The sequence below is a fragment of the Nerophis ophidion genome, linkage group LG09 (assembly GCF_033978795.1).
Source record: "Nerophis ophidion isolate RoL-2023_Sa linkage group LG09, RoL_Noph_v1.0, whole genome shotgun sequence".
Lineage (NCBI taxonomy): Eukaryota > Metazoa > Chordata > Actinopteri > Syngnathiformes > Syngnathidae > Nerophis > Nerophis ophidion.
Window position 1 is genome coordinate 63,971,143 of NC_084619.1, and position 21,930 is coordinate 63,993,072.

Consider the following 21,930-nt stretch of genomic DNA (forward strand, 5'->3'; position numbering starts at 1 on the left):
ACCTGTTATTCTTATTAGTAGCAGCCGGGAGCAGGAGGAGGGCTTGGAGAGACGGAAGCACACGGAACACGGAGGAGGGGCCTGAAAAGTCGAGTGTCGTGCTAGATCTTTAATGAAAAAATGAAAACTTTAACACCCGTAGCGCCGGTTTCCAGCTCACGTGTGTAGTCAGCAAGAACCCACTGGGAGGCAACTTCCACAGTTCGGTTCTGACGTTGATTGGACCATTGAATTTTGGTCATTTCCCAACCAAGACAAATAGAACGTTGACACAACATGCTTTTTGACGACGTTTAATCAATGTTAGGCTGTAACGTTGTGTAGTGGAAAATTTCCGTCCTAGGGTTACCTCTAAACTAAATGCATTGGCAGGGACACGACGTAAGAGCTCAAGTCACCCTGAACATTGGTCAGGTATACAAGTTGTTATGCTACAAATCAGGCCATCATGGAGTGTATAAAAAAGAAGGGAAGACCAAGCCTGGTGTGCGCTCTTTTTAATTCCTTTCATGAGGGTTCACCTTTTTTCGTCTCATGAGACACTTTCTGTAATAATATCGATTCAATCCAACTTTGTACCATCTGATTATGAGTAAATAAACTCCTGTAACAAATTCTCTATTGTTCCTGTTTAAGATTCAAACTTTTTTGCCTCATAAAATTGGCGTCACGAACAGAATGAGACCCTGGGTTCAATCCCCACTTTTCTACCACTTTAAATTGGCGTCACCAACAGGATGAAGCCCCGGGTTAATTCCCAGACATTTTGACCACAGTTGATTTGACCATTGAATTTAGTTTATTTCTTTACCATTCTACAACACAAATACAACGTTGAAACACCATGATATTTGACGACTTTTAATCAAAGTCGGGTTCTCACGTTGATTGGACCATTGAATTTTGGTCATTTCCCAACCAGTATACCACAACACAAATACAACGTTGACACAACAGGCTTTTTGACGACATTTAATCAATGTTGGGTTGTGACGTTGATTTCACCATTGAATTTTACAACTAAAATTATTTTTGACAACGTTTATTCAATGTCAGGTTCTGACGTTGATTGGACCATTGAATTGTCCAACCAACATTCTATTTGACAACGTTTATTCAATGTCAGGTTCTGACGTTGATTGGACCATTGAATTCTGGTCATTTCCCAACCATAAACCACAACACAAATACAACGTTGACACAACAGGCTTTTTGACAACATTTATTCAATGTCGGAACCTGACGTTGTTTGACCATTGATTTTTCCAAACAATATTCTATTTGACAACGTTTATTCAATGTTGGGTTCCAACCTTGATTGGACCATTGAATTTTGGTCATTTCCCAACCAGTATACCACAACACAAATACAACGTTGACACAACATGACGACATTTAATCAATGTTGGGTTGTGACGTTGATTTCACCATTGAATTTTCCAACCAATATTCCATTCTATTTGACAACGTTTATTTAATGTTGGGTTCTAATGTTGATGTGACCATTGAAATGTTGGTCCTTTCCCAACCAGCAACCTGGACCCAACGTTGTCTCCATTTACAAACACAAATATTTTGCTACCTTGGTTCAAAGTTAGTTTTAAAGAACATGTACACATATTCAAGGTTGTATCAATGTCTTGTGCCTGATCAAGGAAACTCAGCCTCTTTTGTCCGTCATTATTTACAGATATCGATGTTTTTCCCCAATAGCTTATTGTTCAATATATCTTAGAGTTGTTGGTATCAATTTGAACTTGTTTCGTTTTTTCCAGGTTCCTCCATGATTCGATGTACCTTGATCCCGTTCTAAAGTTCTGACCCCGCGCCGACTGGACCCCTCTTCATCCGGTACCGACACCTCTGAAAGGATGTGACTCACGGATCTCTTGGCTCTCACGGCTGCTATGGACGTCCTCTGATACCAGATCGGTCTGGCTTTCTTTTGGATGTGTAAGTATTCTGTTTTTTTGTTAGCCCTTTTGACGAATTGACCGATGCAAAGAGACGCGGTCGAAGTAATATAGTTCTATTCTGTTGAGTTTACTTTGAAAGGGAACCTTGTTCAGAAATCACCCCCTGCTGTGTAAAACGCGGAAAACTACAGTCGAGCCGAAGATGTCAGTAGTATTCTGTGAAGCCAAAATCCAAACATTGATCTCTTCACATCTCACCTCCTCGTTTTCTTCCCGACTGCACCTCACTGACATGTGCCGTTATTGTGTTGTCTTTCTTCTCGCTTGCCTTGGAGAAGAGAACAAAAACGCTCCTCATGTCGAGGCAGCGCCCGGCATTTGAGAGGATATTGATTTGTGCGGAATGTGATGGTGCTGCGTTTTTTTTGTGGGTTTTTTTTTACGCTCCTAATTAGAAGGAAGGCAAGCGTTCGATCCGACAGAATAGTCTCCACAGAACCAAAAGATGGGAACGTTGAGTAATGTAAGGTCAGTGGTTTGTATCGTTTTCATTGTTTTCTTTGTAGCTGTAATGCTAATTTGTTCACTTCATCCTCTGGAATCCACTGGAAACTTGATGTACTTGATAGTTCTTGAACAGGTTTGCGAAGAGAAAAGTTTTTACGGTATTTTCCGAGCTATATTTAAGCCGCAACCACCAAATTTTAGAAGAAATAAATATTGTTACACATATTAGCCACACTGGAGTACAAGCCGCATACATATAACGGTCCGAAACATTTTGTTAATGTTTATTTACATACCTTAAATGTTTCCAAACTATGCCCGTCACAGGGCAGTGAAACGGCTGATCAAACAAAACAGAAGTCATCGTCATGGACCCACTAGCTGTGGAAGCTGGCTTTCTAATCAGCTAAACAAACTCAATTTCAAGAGTTTTTGAAACTGAACAAAATGAATGCACGGAACGGTTTAGTAAGTATGAGTTGTTTTAGTTATATTGTAAAAACTTACAGTGGGCACGTTGAGAAATGTAAGGTCAGTGATTTGTATCATCCAGCATCGTTTTCATTGTTTTCTTTGTAGCTGTCATGCTAATTTTTGCACCTCATCCTCTGGAATCCACTAGAACCTTGATGTACTTGATAGTTTTTGAACAGGTTTGTGAATAGAAAGGTCTATACAGTATTTTCCGGGCTTTATTCAAGCCGCAACCACCAATTTTTAGAAGAAATAGATATCTTTATATATATTAGCCACTCTGGACTATAAGCCGCATACATATTACAGTACGAAACATTTTGTAAATGGTTATTTACATACCTTAAATGTTTCCAAACTATGCCCGTCACAGGGCAGTAAAACGGCTGATCAAACAAAACAGAAGTCATCGTCATGGACCCACTAGCTGTGGAAGCTGGCTTTCTAATCAGCTAAACAAACTCAATTTCAAGAGTTTTTGAAACTGAACAAAATGAATGCACGGAACGGTTTAGTAAGTATGAGTTGTTTTAGTTATATTGTAAAAACTTACAGTGGGCACGTTGAGAAATGTAAGGTCAGTGATTTGTATCATCCAGCATCGTTTTCATTGTTTTCTTTGTAGCTGTCATGCTAATTTTTGCACCTCATCCTCTGGAATCCACTAGAACCTTGATGTACTTGATAGTTTTTGAACAGGTTTGTGAATAGAAAGGTCTATACAGTATTTTCCGGGCTTTATTCAAGCCGCAACCACCAATTTTTAGAAGAAATAGATATCTTTATATATATTAGCCGCTCTGGACTATAAGCCGCATACATATTACAGTACGAAACATTTTGTAAATCGTTATTTACATACCTTAAATTTTTCCAAACTGTGCCTGTCACAGGGCAGTAAAACGGCTGATCAAACAAAACCGAAGTCATCGTCATGGACCCACTAGCTGTGGAAGCTCGCTCTCTAATCAGCTAAACAGAGTCAATTTCAAGAGTTTTTGAAACTGAACAAAATGAATGCACGGAACGGTTTAGTTAGTATGAGTTGTTTTAGTTATATTGTAAAAACTTACAGTGGGCACGTTGAGAAATGTAAGGTCAGTGATTTGTATCATCCAACATCGTTTTCATTGTTTTCTTTGTAGCTGTTATGCTAATTTTTGCACCTCATCCTCTGGAATCCACTAGAACCTTGATGTACTTGATAGGTTTTGTACAGGTTTGTGAATAGAAAGGTCTATACAGTATTTTCCGGGCTTTATTCAAGCCGCAACCACCAATTTTTAGAAGAAATAGATATTTTTATATATATTAGCCGCTCTGGACCATAAGCCGCATACATATAACAGTACGAAACATTTTGTAAATGTTTATTTACATACCTTAAATGTTTCCAAACTGTGCCTGTCTCAGGGCAGTAAAACGGCTGATCAAACAAAACCGAAGTCATCGTCATGGACCCACTAGCTGTGGAAGCTAGCTCTCTAATCAGCTAAACAGACTCAATTTCAAGAGTTTTTGAAACTGAACAAAAAGAATGCACGGAACGGTTTAGTATGTATGGGTTGTTTTAGTTATATTGTAAAAACTTACAATGGGAACGTTGAGTAATGCAAGGTCGGTGGTTTGTATCATCCAGCATCGTTTTCGTTGTTTTATTTGTAGTTGTAATGCTAATTTGTGCACGTCATCCTCTGAAATCCACTGGAACTTTGAAGTACTTGATAGTTTTTGAACAGGTTTGTGAATAGAAAGGGTTTTACGGAATTTTCCGAGCTATATTCAAGCTGCACCCACCAAATTTTAGAGGAAATAAATATTTTACATATATTAGCCGCACTGGACTATAAGCCGCATACATATAACGGTACGCAATATTTTGTAAATGTTTATTTACATACCTTAAATGTTTCCAAACTGTGCCTGTCACAGGCAGTAAAACGGCTGATCAAACAAAACAGAAGTCATCGTCATGGACCCGCTAGCTCTCCAAATCGGCTAAATAGACTCAATTTCAAGAGTTTACGAAACTAAAACAGTACAAAAAGAATGCATGGAACGGTTTAGTAAGTATGAATTGTTTTAGTTATATTGTAATAACTTTCAATGGGAGCGTTGAGTAATGTAAAGTCAGTGATTTGTATCATCCAGCATCGATTTCATTGTTTTTTTTTAGCTGTCATGCTAATTTTTGCACCTCATCCTCTGGAATCCACTGGAACCTTGATGTACTTGATAGTTTTTGAACAGGTTTGTGAATAGAAAGGTCTATACAGTATTTTCCGGGCTTTATTCAAGTTGCACCCACCACATTTTAGAGGAAATAAATATTTTACATATATTAGCCGCACTGGACTATAAGCCGCATACATATGACGGTACGAAAAATTTTGTAAATGTTTATTTACATACCTTAAATGTTTCCAAATTGTGCCTGTCACAGGGCGGTAAAACGGCTGATCAAACAAAACAGAAGTCATCGTCATGGACCCGCTAGCTCTCCAAATCGGCTAAATAGACTCAATTTCAAGAGTTTACGAAACTAAAACAGTACAAAAAGAATGCATGGAACGGTTTAGTAAGTATGAATTGTTTTAGTTATATTGTAAAAACTTTCAATGGGAGCGTTGAGTAATGTAAAGTCAGTGATTTGTATCATCCAGCATCGTTTTCATTGTTTTCTTTGTAGCTGTCATGCTAATTTTTGCACCTCTTCCTCTGGAATCCACTAGAACCTTGATGTACTTGATAGGTTTTGTACAGGTTTGTGAATAGAAAGGTCTATACAGTATTTTCCGGGCTTTATTCAAGCCGCAACCACCAATTTTTAGAAGAAATAGATATTTTTATATATATTAGCCGCTCTGGACCATAAGCCGCATACATATAACAGTACGAAACATTTTGTAAATGTTTATTTACATACCTTAAATGTTTCCAAACTGTGCCTGTCTCAGGGCAGTAAAACGGCTGATCAAACAAAACCGAAGTCATCGTCATGGACCCACTAGCTGTGGAAGCTAGCTCTCTTATCAGCTAAACAGACTCAATTTCAAGAGTTTTTGAAACTGAACAAAAAGAATGCACGGAACGGTTTAGTATGTATGGGTTGTGTTAGTTATATTGTAAAAACTTACAATGGGAACGTTGAGTAATGCAAGGTCGGTGGTTTGTATCATCCAGCATCGTTTTCGTTGTTTTATTTGTAGTTGTAATGCTAATTTGTGCACGTCATCCTCTGAAATCCACTGGAACTTTGAAGTACTTGATAGTTTTTGAACAGGTTTGTGAATAGAAAGGGTTTTACGGAATTTTCCGAGCTATATTCAAGCTGCACCCACCAAATTTTAGAGGAAATAAATATTTTACATATATTAGCCGCACTGGACTATAAGCCGCATACATATAACGGTACGCAATATTTTGTAAATGTTTATTTACATACCTTAAATGTTTCCAAACTGTGCCTGTCACAGGCAGTAAAACGGCTGATCAAACAAAACAGAAGTCATCGTCATGGACCCGCTAGCTCTCCAAATCGGCTAAATAGACTCAATTTCAAGAGTTTACGAAACTAAAACAGTACAAAAAGAATGCATGGAACGGTTTAGTAAGTATGAATTGTTTTAGTTATATTGTAATAACTTTCAATGGGAGCGTTGAGTAATGTAAAGTCAGTGATTTGTATCATCCAGCATCGATTTCATTGTTTTTTTTGTAGCTGTCATGCTAATTTTTGCACCTCATCCTCTGGAATCCACTGGAACCTTGATGTACTTGATAGTTTTTGAACAGGTTTGTGAATAGAAAGGTCTATACAGTATTTTCCGGGCTTTATTCAAGTTGCACCCACCACATTTTAGAGGAAATAAATATTTTACATATATTAGCCGCACTGGACTATAAGCCGCATACATATGACGGTACGAAAAATTTTGTAAATGTTTATTTACATACCTTAAATGTTTCCAAACTGTGCCTGTCACAGGGCGGTAAAACGGCTGATCAAACAAAACAGAAGTCATCGTCATGGACCCGCTAGCTCTCCAAATCGGCTAAATAGACTCAATTTCAAGAGTTTACGAAACTAAAACAGTACAAAAAGAATGCATGGAACGGTTTAGTAAGTATGAATTGTTTTAGTTATATTGTAAAAACTTTCAATGGGAGCGTTGAGTAATGTAAAGTCAGTGATTTGTATCATCCAGCATCGTTTTCATTGTTTTCTTTGTAGCTGTCATGCTAATTTTTACACCTCTTCCTCTGGAATCCACTAGAACCTTGATGTACTTGATAGTTTTTGAACAGGTTTGTGAATAGAGAGGTCTATACAGTATTTTCTGGGCTTTATTCAAGCCGCAACCACCAATTTTTAGAAGAAATAGATATTTTTATATATATTAGCCGCACTGGATTATAAGCCGCATACATATAACAGTAAGAAAGATTTTGTAATTTTTTTATTTACAAACCTTAATTATTTCCAAACTGTGCCTGTCACAGGGCAGTATAACGGCTTATCAAACAAAACAGAAGTCATCGTCATGGACCCACTAGCTGTGGAAGCTAGCTCTCTAATCAGCTAAACAGACTCAATTTCAAGAGTTTTTGAAACTAAACAAAAATAATGCACGGAACCGTTTAGTAAGTATGAGTTGTTTTAGTTATATTGTAAAACTTACAATGCGAACGTCGAGTAATGCAAGGTCGGTGGTTTGTATCATCTGGCATCGTTTTCATTGTTTTCTTTGTAGCTGTAATGCTAATTTGTTCACTTCATCCTCCGAAATCCACTGGAACCTTGATGTATTTGATAGTTCTTGAACAGGTTTGTGAATAGAAAGGTTTGTACAGTATTTTCCGGGCTTTATTCAAGCTGCACCCACCAATTTTTAGAAGAAATAGATATTTCTAAATATATTAGCCGCACTGGACTATAAACCGCATACATATAACAGTAGGAAAGATTTTGTAAATATTTATTTACAAACCTTAATTATTTCCAAACTGGGGCAGTAAAACGGCTGATCAAACAAAACAGAAGTCACTGTCATGGACCCGCTAGCTGCGGAAGCTAACTCTCCAAATCGGATAAACAGACTCAATTTCAAAAGTTTACGAAACTGAAACAATAGAAAAAGAATGCCATTGTTAGTTAACACTAACAAAAACACTTGTAAATGCGTTAGCATATTTGCTATTGCTAACGACGCTAGCTTAATTACATTACGATAGCACGTAGAAATATGCATGAAAACACTCTGACATACGTCACACATGGGACCGTTTAGTAAGTATGAATTGTTGTAGTTATATTGTAAAACTTACAAACCTCGCTCGAATGACGATCACTTTGAGCAGAAACGCCATAAACGAATAGTAGAGGAAACGGTTCAAGGTACGAAACAGGAACCCTCAGCACCTGCAGTGAGCCAACTCGTCCAAAAGATGGCGCCATAGCACACACAAAAAAAACAACACTCCATTTCTGTGTTGAAAACTATTTGTTGAATACAAAATATAATGACCTTTAACCAAGACATAACACGGAGGGAACGGATCAACTTTGGAGTTAATAACAAACTTTTTGACGTTTATTCAATGTCAGGTTGTGACTTTGATTCGACCATTGAATTTTGGTCATTTCCCAACTAATATTCTACAACACAAATACAACGTCGAATCAACATGCTTTTTGACTATGTTTAATCAATGTTAGGTTTTAACATTGAATTTTGGTCATCCGATAATTTATCCTTTTTCTACCGCTTGTCCCTAATGGGGACCAAGCAATATTCTACCAAACAAACACAACGTTTAATCAACATGCTTTTTGACGACGTTTAATCAATGTTTAGTTGTGACGTTGTTTTTAACATTGAATTTAGGTCATTTTCCAACCAAAATTCTACAATTCAAATACAACGTCGAATCAACATGCTTTTTGACGACGTTTAATCAACGTTGATTTGACCATTGAACTTTGGTCCTTTCCCAACCAATATTCTACAACACAAATACAACGTTGAAACGACATCCTTTCCGTTGTCATGTCTATGTGATCATGTTTTGTTTTAGTCATGTTCTGTTTGTTTTTTGGCCACTCCGGTTCCTGTTTTGCACTTCCTGGTTTGTTTTGTCACCATGACTACCCATTAGTTTTCACCTGTCGTCATGTCTCGGACCTGTTTTCACTAATCATGTCACTGCTATTTAAGCCTGTCTGTTTCTGTTCTTCGTCCTGGCACCATCCCCGTCTACCACCTCCTTCACACCATCTATCACCTGCTATGCCTTCCATGCCGATGATCCAGGTTATTTTCTTGTTCAAAGTCAGTTTTTTGTTATTCATGCCATAGTGCTAGTTTTTATTTTACGACCATAGTTTTACCTTAGTGCAAGTTTTGTTTTCATAGTCAAGATTATTCTTTTTTTTTGCAGTTAGTGTCAAAACAACAATATGTACTTACATTCACGCCTTGCCCGCTCCAACTTTCCTTTACCTTCTGAAAAAACAAACCCCAAAGTCCACTCCAATCGCTTTGCACCTCGGGAAAACAATCCACGCCCAAGTCCCAGTCTTGACATTCGTCAACGTTTAATCAATGTTGGGATCTGATGTTGATTTGATCATTGAATTTTGGTCATTTCCCAACCAATGTTCTACAACACAAATACAACGTTGAATCAACATGCTTTTTGACGATTTTTAATCAATGTTTGGTTGTGACGTTTTTAACATTGAATATTGGTCATTTCACAACCAATATTCTACCACACAAACATAACGTTGAAACAACATGCTTTTGACAACGTTGATTCAATGTTAGGCTCTGATGTTGATTTAATGATTAAAATTTCGTCATTTTCCAAACAATATTGTACAACCCAAATACAACATTGAAACAGCATGCTTTTTCACAACGTTTATTCATTGTTAGGTTTTGACGTAGTTTTTAAAAGTAAATTTTGGTCATCCGATAACCCGTCCTTTTCCTACCGCTTGTCTCTTATTGGGACCAACCAATATTCTAGAACACAAATACAACATTGAAACAACATGCTTTTTCACAACGTTTAATCAATGTTGGGTTCTGACGTTGATTTGATCATTGAATTTTGGTCATTTTCCAAACAATATTCTACAACACAAATACAACATTGAGTCAACATGCTTTTTGACGACGTTTAATCAATGTTTGGTTGTGATGTTATTTTTAACATTGAATTTTGGTCATTTCCCAGCCGATATTCCACAACACAAATACAACGTTGAAACAACATGCCTTTTGATGACATTTAATCAATGTTGGGTTCTCAAGTTGATTTGACCTTTGAAATTTGAGTATTTTTGTAACCAATTTTCTTCAATATCAATACAACTTTGAAACAACATGCTTTTTGACAATGTTTAATCAATGTTAGGTTCAGACGTTGATTTGATCATTGAATTTTGGTCATTTTCCAACCAATATTCTACAACATAAATACAACGTTGAAACAACGTGCTTTTGAATGTTGGGTTCTGAGGTCTATTTGACCATTGAATTTTGGTCATTTCTCAACCAATATTCTACCACACAAATACAACGTTAAATCAACATGCTTTCTGACGACGTTTAATCAAAGTTAGGTTCAGACGTTGATTTGACAATTGAATTTTAGTAAATTTGTAACCAATATTCCACAACACAAACACAACGTTGAATCAACATACTTTTTGATGACGTTTAATCAATGTTGGGTTGTGACGGTATTTTTAACATTGAATTTCGGTCATTTCTTAACCAATATTCTACAACACAAATACAACGTTGAAACAACATGCTTTTTGACAACATTTAATCAATGTTTGGTTGTGATGATGTTGTTTTTAACGTTGAATTCAACAACAAAAATACAATGTTGAATCAACATGCTTTTTGACAACTTTTAATCAATATTTGGTTGTGACGTTGTTTTTAACATTACATTACTGTAATTTCCCAACCAATATTCCACAACACAAATACAAGGTTGGAATTGCCAAAAAATGATGATACGATATTTATGATAATTTTAACAATAATGAGTCATTTGTCTAGTTTCATGTGTCGGGTAATCGCTTACTCACAAACTCCAAGCACCGTATGATTATTGGCTGGTGTTTAACGAGCCTTTCATCATATCCGATTTTGAGTTAATGCCTTTTAACAGCGGCTCTCATTAGCGCCGCGTGCTACACCCACTAATAACTAAAGACTTGTTCCACACGGTTGGAGCTGAATTTACTTTCGGTTCAAGTGTTTGCCGATTACCGCCTCGGCGTGAACAGTTTTTTGTTGCACGCCATGATAAAAAAGGGCAAGAGCGTTGTGAGCACGTAATGAAGGGATGACATCGTCGCCGTGATTAGACACAATTTGACTCAGCGTACTTAGTAGTTGCTAAAACCCTCGGATCACTGCACCTTTAGCCTTCTAATCAGGATTTGCAAGAGGATTTATTTATTAGGGACCGATATCCCTTTGGGACAGAGGACCCTTTTGAATGTCTAGCATTTTATTAATATTATTATTATTATTATTATTATTATTCTTTATTATTATACCGCCGCCTCTTTAAGCTGTAATTTGACCCCCTTAAAATGCTTCAAAACTCACCAAACTGGACACAGACATCAGGACTGGCGAAAATTGCGATCTAATCAAAAAACCAAACCCCAAAACTCAAAATTGCGCTCTAGCGCCCCCTGGGAAGAAAAACACAGACAAAACTGTCTCTAACTTTCAGTAGGAATGTTGTAGAAACATGAAAAAAAAACTTTTATGTAGGTCTCAGTTAGACCTATATTTCATACACTGACACCCCCCGGCTAAAATCAACAGGAAGTTGGCAATTCCCCCTTCAATCCAAAAGTTGGCTAAAAAAATGTTGCTTTTTTTTCCAAACATTATATCCTCTGAGGCCGTTTGTCATTTCGGCTTCGAATGAACACGGAAGAGGGATTGAACTTTCACAGTATCATGTTAAAACGCTCGACATCCATTGTTTTCGGTCACCTAGAGAGGGTGGGGTGGGTTTCCCACATTTGAGGTCCTCTCCAAGGTTCTCATTGTCATCATTGTCACTGGCGTCCCACTGGGTGTGAATTCTCCTTGCCCACAGGGTGTGAATTTTCCTTGCCCTTATGTGGGTTCTTCCGAGGATGTCGTAGTCGTAGTGGTTTGTACAGTCCTTTGAGACATTTGTGATTTAGGGTTATATAAATAAACATTGATTGATTGATTGATTGATTGAACCCTTCTGAATAAAAATTAATGAAAGGGTTTTAATTTCTACCCCGGTTTGGATTTTATGAGCCCGCAAGGACCCGGTGCGCTGGTGCTGTTATACTACTTCTGTCACAAATTGCCGGCTTCCGGCTCAGACAAAACTGCTTCTAACTCACTATAGGACTGTCATACGTTTCGGCTTCAAATGAGCAAAGAAGAGAGATTGAACCCTTCTGATTAAAAGTCAATGAAAGAGTTTTAATTACTAACCCGGTTTGGATTTTATGAGCCCGCAAAGAACCGGTGCGCTAGTGCTGTTGTGCTACTTCTGTCACAAAACGGCGGCTTCCTGCTCAGACCAAACTGCTTCTAACTCACTGTAGGACTGTCATACACACATGAAACAAAAAACTCAATGTAGGTCTCACTGAGACCTATATTTCCTACACCGACCACCCCCAACTAAAATCAACAGGAAGTTTGCTATTCCCACTTCAATACAGCAAGTGCAATCCATTCACTAAAAATGCCCAAGCCACTTTACAACTGCTTTTACTATGACACTGATGTATAACACATGTGTATACAACTTTTTCTCTGTGTAATAATCCATCCATACATCTTCTCCGGGCTTGGAGAAGCAGCCAAAGCAGTCCCATCCATCGCTGCTTGCAGCTTTAATTTCTTTTATTTTCTCAATCACGGTGCAAAAACTCTGCCTGCGCTTTATTCAATTTTTTGGTGAAATAGCACCAAAAATAGGTCTTTTTTTTTTTTTTTTTTTGCTTATGTAAAAAAAAAAAGTGTGTACACGGTGATGCTTTACCAGGAAAGCATTGTTGAGAGGCCTTGAGGTAGATTAACCGCGGTTCAGGCGGGATTTGCATAAACAGCCATCGCGCATAAGCCACATTATATATCATTATCGCTATTTCTTTCACGCTCACGTGATGAGCTTTGGGAATGTGCCGGGGGGGGGGGTTTAAATTTAGGTAATGAGTGTTTTTTTTACGGTAAAAAAAAAAATAAAAAAACCCGCTTTTTTTTTGCAGAAGCCCCGTGACTCCAAACAAGACGGACGACAAATCTGCATGCAAATTTTAAACATTATTAAAAAGAATCCCTGACATTGATTTGAATCAATATGTAACTTTATTCATGATATTTAAATCCATAGCATACATTTGAATAATGAGCCGCTTGTATCGGCGTGTGTCTTATGTGTAAATTACATCATTATGGACCCCCCCCCTCACTCCTATAGCTCCATTATTTATTAGAGCTGTTTAAATGAGGCCGAGAGGTCGCGTGTGGAGTCAATTTCATCATGCTTTATTTTAAATATTAAGAATCTCCTGCTGCTGTTTGCATAAAACTATACAGTACAGCACCACTCATTGGAGTTTTTACATTTTTTGCTCTAGCACCCCCCGCAACCTCTAAAGGGACAAGCGGTAGGAAATGGATATATATATATATATATATATATTGTAATGAAGGTGTCATAACACCTTCATACTTTTGTTCAGCTCAAAAGTGAATGGGAAAAACAGATGGAACAAAAATAGGTGGAACAAAATTAAGCCGTAATGGTAGTATTGGTGCAAGAAATCAAGGATGATGTACCAGGTAGCACTGACTTAATGTGTAGGACACAGTGTGGAACTAAAGTGGAACAAAAGTAAGTCACAAAGGCAGTAAGGAACAAAAGTAAGCCAAAAAAGTACTGTATATATATATATATATATATATATATATATATATATATATATATATATATATATATATATATATATATATATATATATATATATATATATATATAGCTTTAGTCTGGAACTAAAGTAAGTGGAACAAAAGTAAGCCACTGTGAAGACATGGACTTGGATTGTTTTGCTTCTTCCACGCAAAGGATGATTTGCACGAGCGAGATGTGAATGCAAGTACATATTGTTTTATTTAACACTATAAATAATACTTTTGTTCAGCTCAAAAGTGAGTGGGGAAAACAGATGGAACAAAAATAGGGGGGACAAAATTAAGCCGTAATGGTAGTATTGGTGCAAGAAATCAAGGATGATGTACCAGGTAGCACTGACTTAATGTGTAGGACACAGTGTGGAACTAAAGTAAGTGGAACAAAAGTAAGCCACAAAGGCAGTAAGGAACAAAAGTAAGCCACAAAAGTAGTATGTGTATATATGTATATATATATATATATACATATATATATATATATATATATATATATATATATATATACAGTATATATATATATATATATATATATATATATATATATATATATATATATATAATAGTACTATTGTTGCAATAAATAAAGGATGATGTACCAGGTAGCTTTAGTCTGGAACTAAAGTAAGTGGAACAAAAGTAAGCCACTGTGAAGACATGGACTTGGATTTGTTTTGCTTCTTCCACGCAAAGGATGATTTGCACGGGCGAGATGTGAATGCAAGTACATATTGTTTTATTTAACACTATAGTTCATAGTTTTGTTCAGCTCAAAAGTGAGTGGGAAAAACAGATGGAACAAAAATAGGTGGAACAAAATTAAGCCATAAAGGTACTATTGGTGCAAGAAATTAAGGATGATGTACCAGGTTGCATTGACTTAATGTGTAGGACACGGTGTGGAACAAAAGTAAGCCACAAAGGCAGTAAAGAACAAAAGTAAGGAACAAAAGTAGTGTGTGTATATATATATATATATATATATATATATATATATATATATATATATATATATATATATATATATATATATATATATATATATATATATATATATATATATATATGTATATATATATATATAAATATATGTATATGTATATATATATATATATGTATATATATATAGTACTATTGGTGCAATAAATAAAGGATGATGTACCAGGTAGCTTTAGTCCGGAACTAAAGTAAGTGGAACAAAAGTAAGCCACTGTGAAGACATGGACTTGGATTTGTTTTGCTTCTTCCACGCAAAGGATGATTTGCACGAGCGAGACGTGAATGCAAGTACATATTGTTTTATTTAACACTATAATTCATAGTTTTGTTCACCTCAAAAGTGAGTGGGAAAAACAGATGGAACAAAAATAGGTGGAACAAAATTTAGCCGTAAAGGTACTATTGGTGGAAGAAATCAAGGATGATGTAGCAGGTAGCACTGACTTAATGTGTAGGACACAGTGTGGAACTAAAGTAAGTGGAACAAAAATAAGCCACTGTGAAGACATGGACTTAAATTTGTTTTGCTTCTTCCACGCAAAGGATGATTTGCACGAGCGAGACGTGAATGCGAGTACATATTGTTTTATTTAACACTATAATTCAAAAACTGACAAAACAAAGGGCGCGCACAACGGCGAATAATAAACTAGACTATTATCAAAAACAAAAACAGCACAATGGCACGACTATATACAAACAAAGGAAAGATACTATCCATGACACAAAACAAACCAAAAACTTGCACTGAGGCATAAATACAAAAAAAATCTTACGTGGCGTGGTCAAAACAATAAACAGCGTGGCAAGGCATGAAGGTGGGCAAGGAAAAATAGGTGCGTGGTCTTGAGGGTTCAATACAAAGTCCGGTAAAGTTCCCAGCCCAAGGAACAGAAAACAAATGGCTTAAATACTAGCTGTGATTATTGAAATCAGGTGTGAGAGCCGAGGACCAGGGCGTGACTAGGAGACCAGGTGGAAACTAATGGGTTACTATGGAAACAAACAAAACCAGGAAGTGCAAAATAGGAAACATGAGTCCAAAAAACAAAACATAACATGATCAAACATAAAACCTGATTCACAGGCGTGACAGCCACATAGGCAGTAAGGAACAAACGTAAGTGGAACAAAAGTAAGCCACATAGGCAGTAAGGAACAAACGTAAGTGGCACAAAAGTAAAAATAACGAAATTATGTTTCTGAGAGGTTAATTGCGTATAAGGAACATGGATTAAACATCATCTCCGCCTCGGCTTTGTGACCTCGGTCTGGGTTCAGCACATTTATAAAGTGCAGGAAGAATTAGCCTCCGGCTCTAAGCAGCCTTCATTGTTGGCCTTGCGTCGTGCACGGATGGATGCCACGCGCGCTCGGATGGACGCCCGCTGCTTTATTCCACGTGAGCGCTTTAATGCCGAGCTGGTAGCGGAGGTGGTGAGGAACCACATTAGTGCCCAGGGACGGCATCTGTGCCAGGAGTCATGTTTTGTAAAATAACATTTGAAAGGTCATTTGCTTACTTGCTGTAGTGGAGAGATGACAATGTTCAGGGGAAGAGGAATAACATTGAAATCCAGTTATAGGAACAAAAGTAAGCCGCAAAAGTGTTAAAGAACAAAAGTGGGTGGAACAAAAGGAAGGAACAAAAATAGGTGGAACAAAATTAAGCGGTAAAGGTACTATTGGTGCAAGAAATCAAGGATGATGTTAGGAACAAAAGTAAGTGGAACAAAAGTCATCCACATAGGCAGTAAGGAACAAAAATCAAAGGTAGTAAGGAACACAAGTGGAACAAAAGTAAGCCACAAAGGTAGTCAGGAACAAAAGTAAGTGGAACAGGAGTAAGCCACATAGGCAGTAAGGAATGAAAGTAAGTAGAACAAAATAAGCCACAAAAGGTAATAAGGAACCAAAGGAAACCACATAGGCAGTAAGGAAAAAAAGTAAGTGGAACAAAAGTAAGTGGAACAAAAGTCATCCACAAAGGTAGTAAAGACCAAAAGTAAACCACATAGTCACTAAGGAACAAAAGTAAGTGGAACATAAGTAAGTGGAACCAAAGTCATCCACAATAGGTCGTAAGGAACAAACGTAAACCACATCGGCAGTAAGGAACAAAAGTAAGTGGAACAAAATTATTCCACAAAGGTAGTAAGGACCAAAAGTAAACCACATAGTCACTAAGGAACAAAAGTAAGTGGAACATAAGTAAGTGGAACCAAAGTCATCCACAATAGGTCGTAAGGAACAAACGTAAACCACATCGGCAGTAAGGAACAAAAGTAAGTGGAACAAAATTATTCCACAAAGGTAGTAAGGAAAAAAGTAAACCACATAGGTAGTAAGGTACAAACGTAATTGGAACAAAAGTGAGCCACACAAGGAAGAAAAGAAAGTGGAACAAAAGTAAGCCACATAAGCAGTGCGGAACAAAAGTAAGCCACAAAGGTTGTAAGGAAAAAAAGTAAGCCACAAATGTAGTCAGGAACACAAGTGGAACAAAATAAGCCACAAAGTATTTAGGAACAAAAGTAAACAACATAGGCAGTAAGGTACGAAAGTAAGTGGAACAAAATAAGCCACAAAGTTCGTTAGGAAAAATAGTAAACCACATCAGCAGTAAGGAACAAAAGTAAGTAGAAGAAAAGTAATCCACATAGGCAGTAAGGAACAAAAGTCAGAGGTAGTAAGAGAAGTAAGTGGAACAAAAGTAAGCCACAAAGGTAGTCAGGAACAAAAGTAAGTGTAACAAAAGTAAACCACATAGGCAGTATGGAAGGAAATTAAGTGGAACAAAGGTAAGTAAAACAAAAGTAAACCACCTAGGTAGTAAGGAACAAAAGTAGGTGGAACAAAAGTAATATTGGAGTGTGATGACCATCTCTCATTCACCAACACAAACAAATGCTGACTGTCATTATTCCTCATTTATTTCTTGACCAATGAAAAGCGGAAGATGCGAACGTTTAATCAAGCGCTTTCTTCCTCTCTCTGCAAATGTCGGCTTGTCGCTCGTCCGTCCCGCAATAACAATCTTTTTTGGGCGGCCAAGTGTATTTAAGCGGCCCCCCTGCGGGTGGCGTAAGACGAGGCGCCACAAATTAGGCCCCCGGATGAGGCGGAAGAAGTAAATTGGCACAAAGACGGACGTCCTTCTCCCGTAACAAGAAGGCGTCCTCCTAACTCAGGACGTCCTCGCCGCGACGCCATCCAGACCCCAATTTATTCCGCATCCCCCATCGTGTGCGGCGGACAAATGGCAACATGAGGCGATAAGTGGCCAATAACACGCCGACTGCAAGTTTTGTCATGGTGAGAGGCGCGTACTGTCCCTTTAAGGAAAGGCCCCAAATAAAGCAGCCGTAAAGCTAAGTGTGAAAAGGACAAGGAAAAAATAAAAAGGATGAGGAAAACACCATCTGGTGAAGATTATAACCTAGATTCCGTTTACGTGTGGATTTCAGCAGGCACTGGACACTTCATTAGGTACACCAATGACAGCCAAACGTTTCTTACACCGAAATTATTCAAAACTATAAATATAAACTCTTGTATTAATAATATGTGTTTGTTTACTTCTCTATAAATAGCAGGTATCGACTTAAAAAACAAAAAAAACAAAAAGAATGCCTTACATTGCAGGCAATTTTACGTTGCATTGCCGCCCTCTGGTGGACTAAATGCGGCGTTGCATGGCCCGTTATAGTTTTTTCCAATTGTTTACACTGGATTTTATACACAGTAAACGAAACCAGTGTGCAGATTTGCATAATTATTACAGTTTTTTGTGAAATATTACACCTTCACATCTTGCATGCAGATAATGTGAAGTGAATTATTTTTATATAGCGCTTTTCTCTAGTGACTCAAAGTGCTTATATACATAATGATGGTGACACACTCATTTTCAACACTTTGCAACACACGAGGATTGTGATAAACACATCTTGAGCCCCAGATTTTTTTCAAAACTTTTTCCATTTTTTTTTTCCATTTGCTTACACACAATTTTACTAACTGAAAAAAAGAAAAATGGAAAAAAAAACTGTAACAAAATTGAATGTGGTGTTTAGAAAATTGTGTAAGTTCTTTTGAAAAAAGTCACACAGTTAGTCAAATTGTGTGTAAGTAAATAGAGGAAACTGTGAGAAAATTGAATGTGGTGTTTGGAAAAGTGTGTAAATCCTTTTTGAAAAAAAGGCACAAAGTTAGTCAAATTGTGTGTAAGCAAATGGAAAAAAACTGTAAGAAAATTGAATATGGTGTTTGTAAAAGTGTGTAAATAATTTTGAAGAAAAAAACATAGTCAAATTGTGTGTAAGTACATGGAAAAAAGTGTAAAAAAAATCGAATGTGGGGTTTGGAAAAGTGTGTAGATAATTTTGAAGAAAGACACACTCAAATTGTGTGTAAGCATTTGGGAAAAAATAAGGAAATTGAATGAGGTGTTTGGAAAAGTGTGAAAATCCTTTTGAAAAAAAGGCACAAAGTTAGTAAAATTGTGTGTAAGCAAATGGGAAAAACTGTAAGAAAATTTAATGTGGTGTTTGGAAAAGTGTGTAAATCATTTTGAAGAAATACACTTAGTCATATTGTGTGTAAGCAAATGGAAAAAAATAAGGAAATTGAATGTGGAGTTTGGAAAAGTGTGTAAATAATTTTGAAGAAAGACACACAGTTAGTAAAATTCTGTGTAAGCAAATGGAAAAAAACTGTAATAAAATTTAATGTAGTGTTTGGAAAAATGTGTAAATCCTTTTTGAAAAAAGACAGTCAAATTGTGTGTAGGAAAATGGAAAAAACTAAGGAAATTGAATGTGGTTGGAAAAGTGTTGAAATCATTTTGAAGAAAGACAAAGTCAAATTGTGTGTAAGCAAATGGGAAAAATTAAGAAAATGTAATGTGGTGTTTGGAAAAGGGTGTAAATCCTTTTGAAGAAAGACACATAGTCAAATTGTGTCCAACCAAATGGAAAAAACTAAGAAAATTGAATGTGGTGTTTGGAAAAGTGCGTAAATCATTTTCAAGAAAGACACATTGTCAAATTGTGTGTATGCACATGGGAAAAACTGTAAAAAAAATTGAATGAAGGGTTTGGAAATGTGTGCAAATAATTTTGAAGAAAGACACATAGTCAAATTGTGTGTAAGCAAATGGAAAAAAAACTGTAAGAAAATTAATGTGGAGTACGGAAAAGTGTTTAAATCCTCTTTTTTTAAAAAGACACACAGTTAGTAAAATTGTGTGTAAGCAAATGGAAAAAACTGTAAGAAAATTGAATGTGCTGTTTGGAAAAGTGTGTAAATAATTTTGAAGAAAACACAGTTAGTGAAGTGAAGTGAATTATATTTATATAGCGCTTTTTCTCTAGTGACTCAAAGCGCTTTACAAACCCCATATCTAAGTTACATTTAAACCAGTGTGGGTGGCACTGGGAGCAGGTGGGTAAAGTGTCTTGCCCAAGGACACAACGGCAGGGACTAGGATGGCGGAAGCGGGAATCGAACCTGCAACCCTCAAGTTGCTGGCACGGCCGCTCTACCAACCGAGCTAAATTGTGTGTATACACATGGGGAAAACTGTAAAAAAAATATTGAATGAAGGGTTTGGAAATGTGTGCAAATAATTTTGAAGAAAGACACATAGTCAAATTGTGTGTAAGCAAATGGAAAAAACTGTAAGAAAATTGAATGTGGTGTTTGGAAAAGTGTGTAAATATTTTGAAGAAAGACACAGAGTCAAATTGTGTGTAAGCAAATGGAAAAAACTGTAAGAAAATTATATGTGGTGTTTGGAAAAGTGTGTAAATCCTTTTGGAAAAAAAGACACACAGTTAGTAAAATTGTGTGTAAGCAAAATGAAAAAACTGTAAGAAAATTGAATGTGGTGTTTGGAAAAGTGTGTAAATACTTTTGAAAAAAGACAGTCAAATTGTGTGTAAGCAAATGGAAAAACTGTAAGAAAATTGAACGCAGTGTTTGAAAAAGTGTGTAAATCCTTTTGAAGAAAGACACACAATTAGTAAAATTGTGTGTAAGTAAAAGGAGAAAACTGTAAGAAAATTGAATGTGGTGTTTGGAAATGTGTGTAAATCATTTTGAAGAAAGACACACAGTTAGTAAAATTGTGTGTAAGTAAAAGGAGAAAACCGTAAGAAAATTGAACGCGGTGTTTGGAAAAGTGTGTAAATCGTTTTGAAGAAAGACACACAGTTGGTAAAACTGTGTGTAAGTAAATGGAAAAACTGTAAGGAAATTGAATGTGGAGTTTGGAAACGTGTGTAAATCCTTTTGAAAAAAGACAGTCAAATTGTGTGTAAGCAAATGGAAAAACTGTAAGAAAATTGAACGCGGTGTTTGGAAAAGTGTGTAAATCCTTTTGAAGAAAGACACACAGTTAGTAAAATTGTGTGTAAGTAAAAGGAGAAAACTGTAAGATAATTGGATGTGGTGTTTGGAAATGTGTGTACGTCATTTTGAAGAAAGACACACAGTTAGTAAAATTGTGTGTAAGTAAAAGGAGAAACCCGTAAGAAAATTGAATGTGGTGTTTGGAAACATGTGTAAATCCTTTTGAAAAAAGACACAGTTAGTGGTATTGTGTGTAAGCAAATGGAAAAAAGCGATGCTTCTTCCCACAGAGACGATGGTGTTGTTCCTGAGCGGGGTCTCCAACAGTTCTTCCCATGACAACCACACAGCAGGTAAACGCTGACGGTGCAAGAACGTCCATATTGAAAGCAAAACTAAAAGTGTCCACTCCACCGCGTGGTGTGCCCAGGTAACACCGGCCATCAGGGCGGACACGTGCTGCCCTCCACGCTGATCTTGTCTCTGGTCCTCATCGTCCTCGTCCTGCTGACCATCTACTGCCTCAGGTGACCTTGGCCAAACACTTCCTCTCACAAAATACACAACCTTGATTTTACGTACATGTCCTTTAAAAACTGACTTTGAAACAACGTTGCAAAATAGTTGTTTTTGTAAACGAATAACGTTGATGTCTAATGTCGGATCAAACC

At 36.8% G+C, this 21,930-nt stretch overlaps 1 protein-coding gene across 1 annotated transcript in view; it reads left to right on the forward strand.

Annotated features, from left to right (window-relative positions):
* LOC133559627 (receptor-type tyrosine-protein phosphatase epsilon-like) overlaps window positions 1-21,930 on the forward strand; it is a 73,796-nt gene that overhangs the window by 12,310 nt on the left and 39,556 nt on the right. Inside the window, exons 3-5 of the mRNA XM_061911562.1 lie at window positions 1,776-1,953; window positions 21,550-21,612; window positions 21,690-21,786. Of these exons, the coding sequence (XP_061767546.1) occupies window positions 21,555-21,612; window positions 21,690-21,786 (155 nt within the window). The 5' untranslated portion in view covers window positions 1,776-1,953; window positions 21,550-21,554. The remainder of the gene's footprint in view (window positions 1-1,775; window positions 1,954-21,549; window positions 21,613-21,689; window positions 21,787-21,930) is intronic.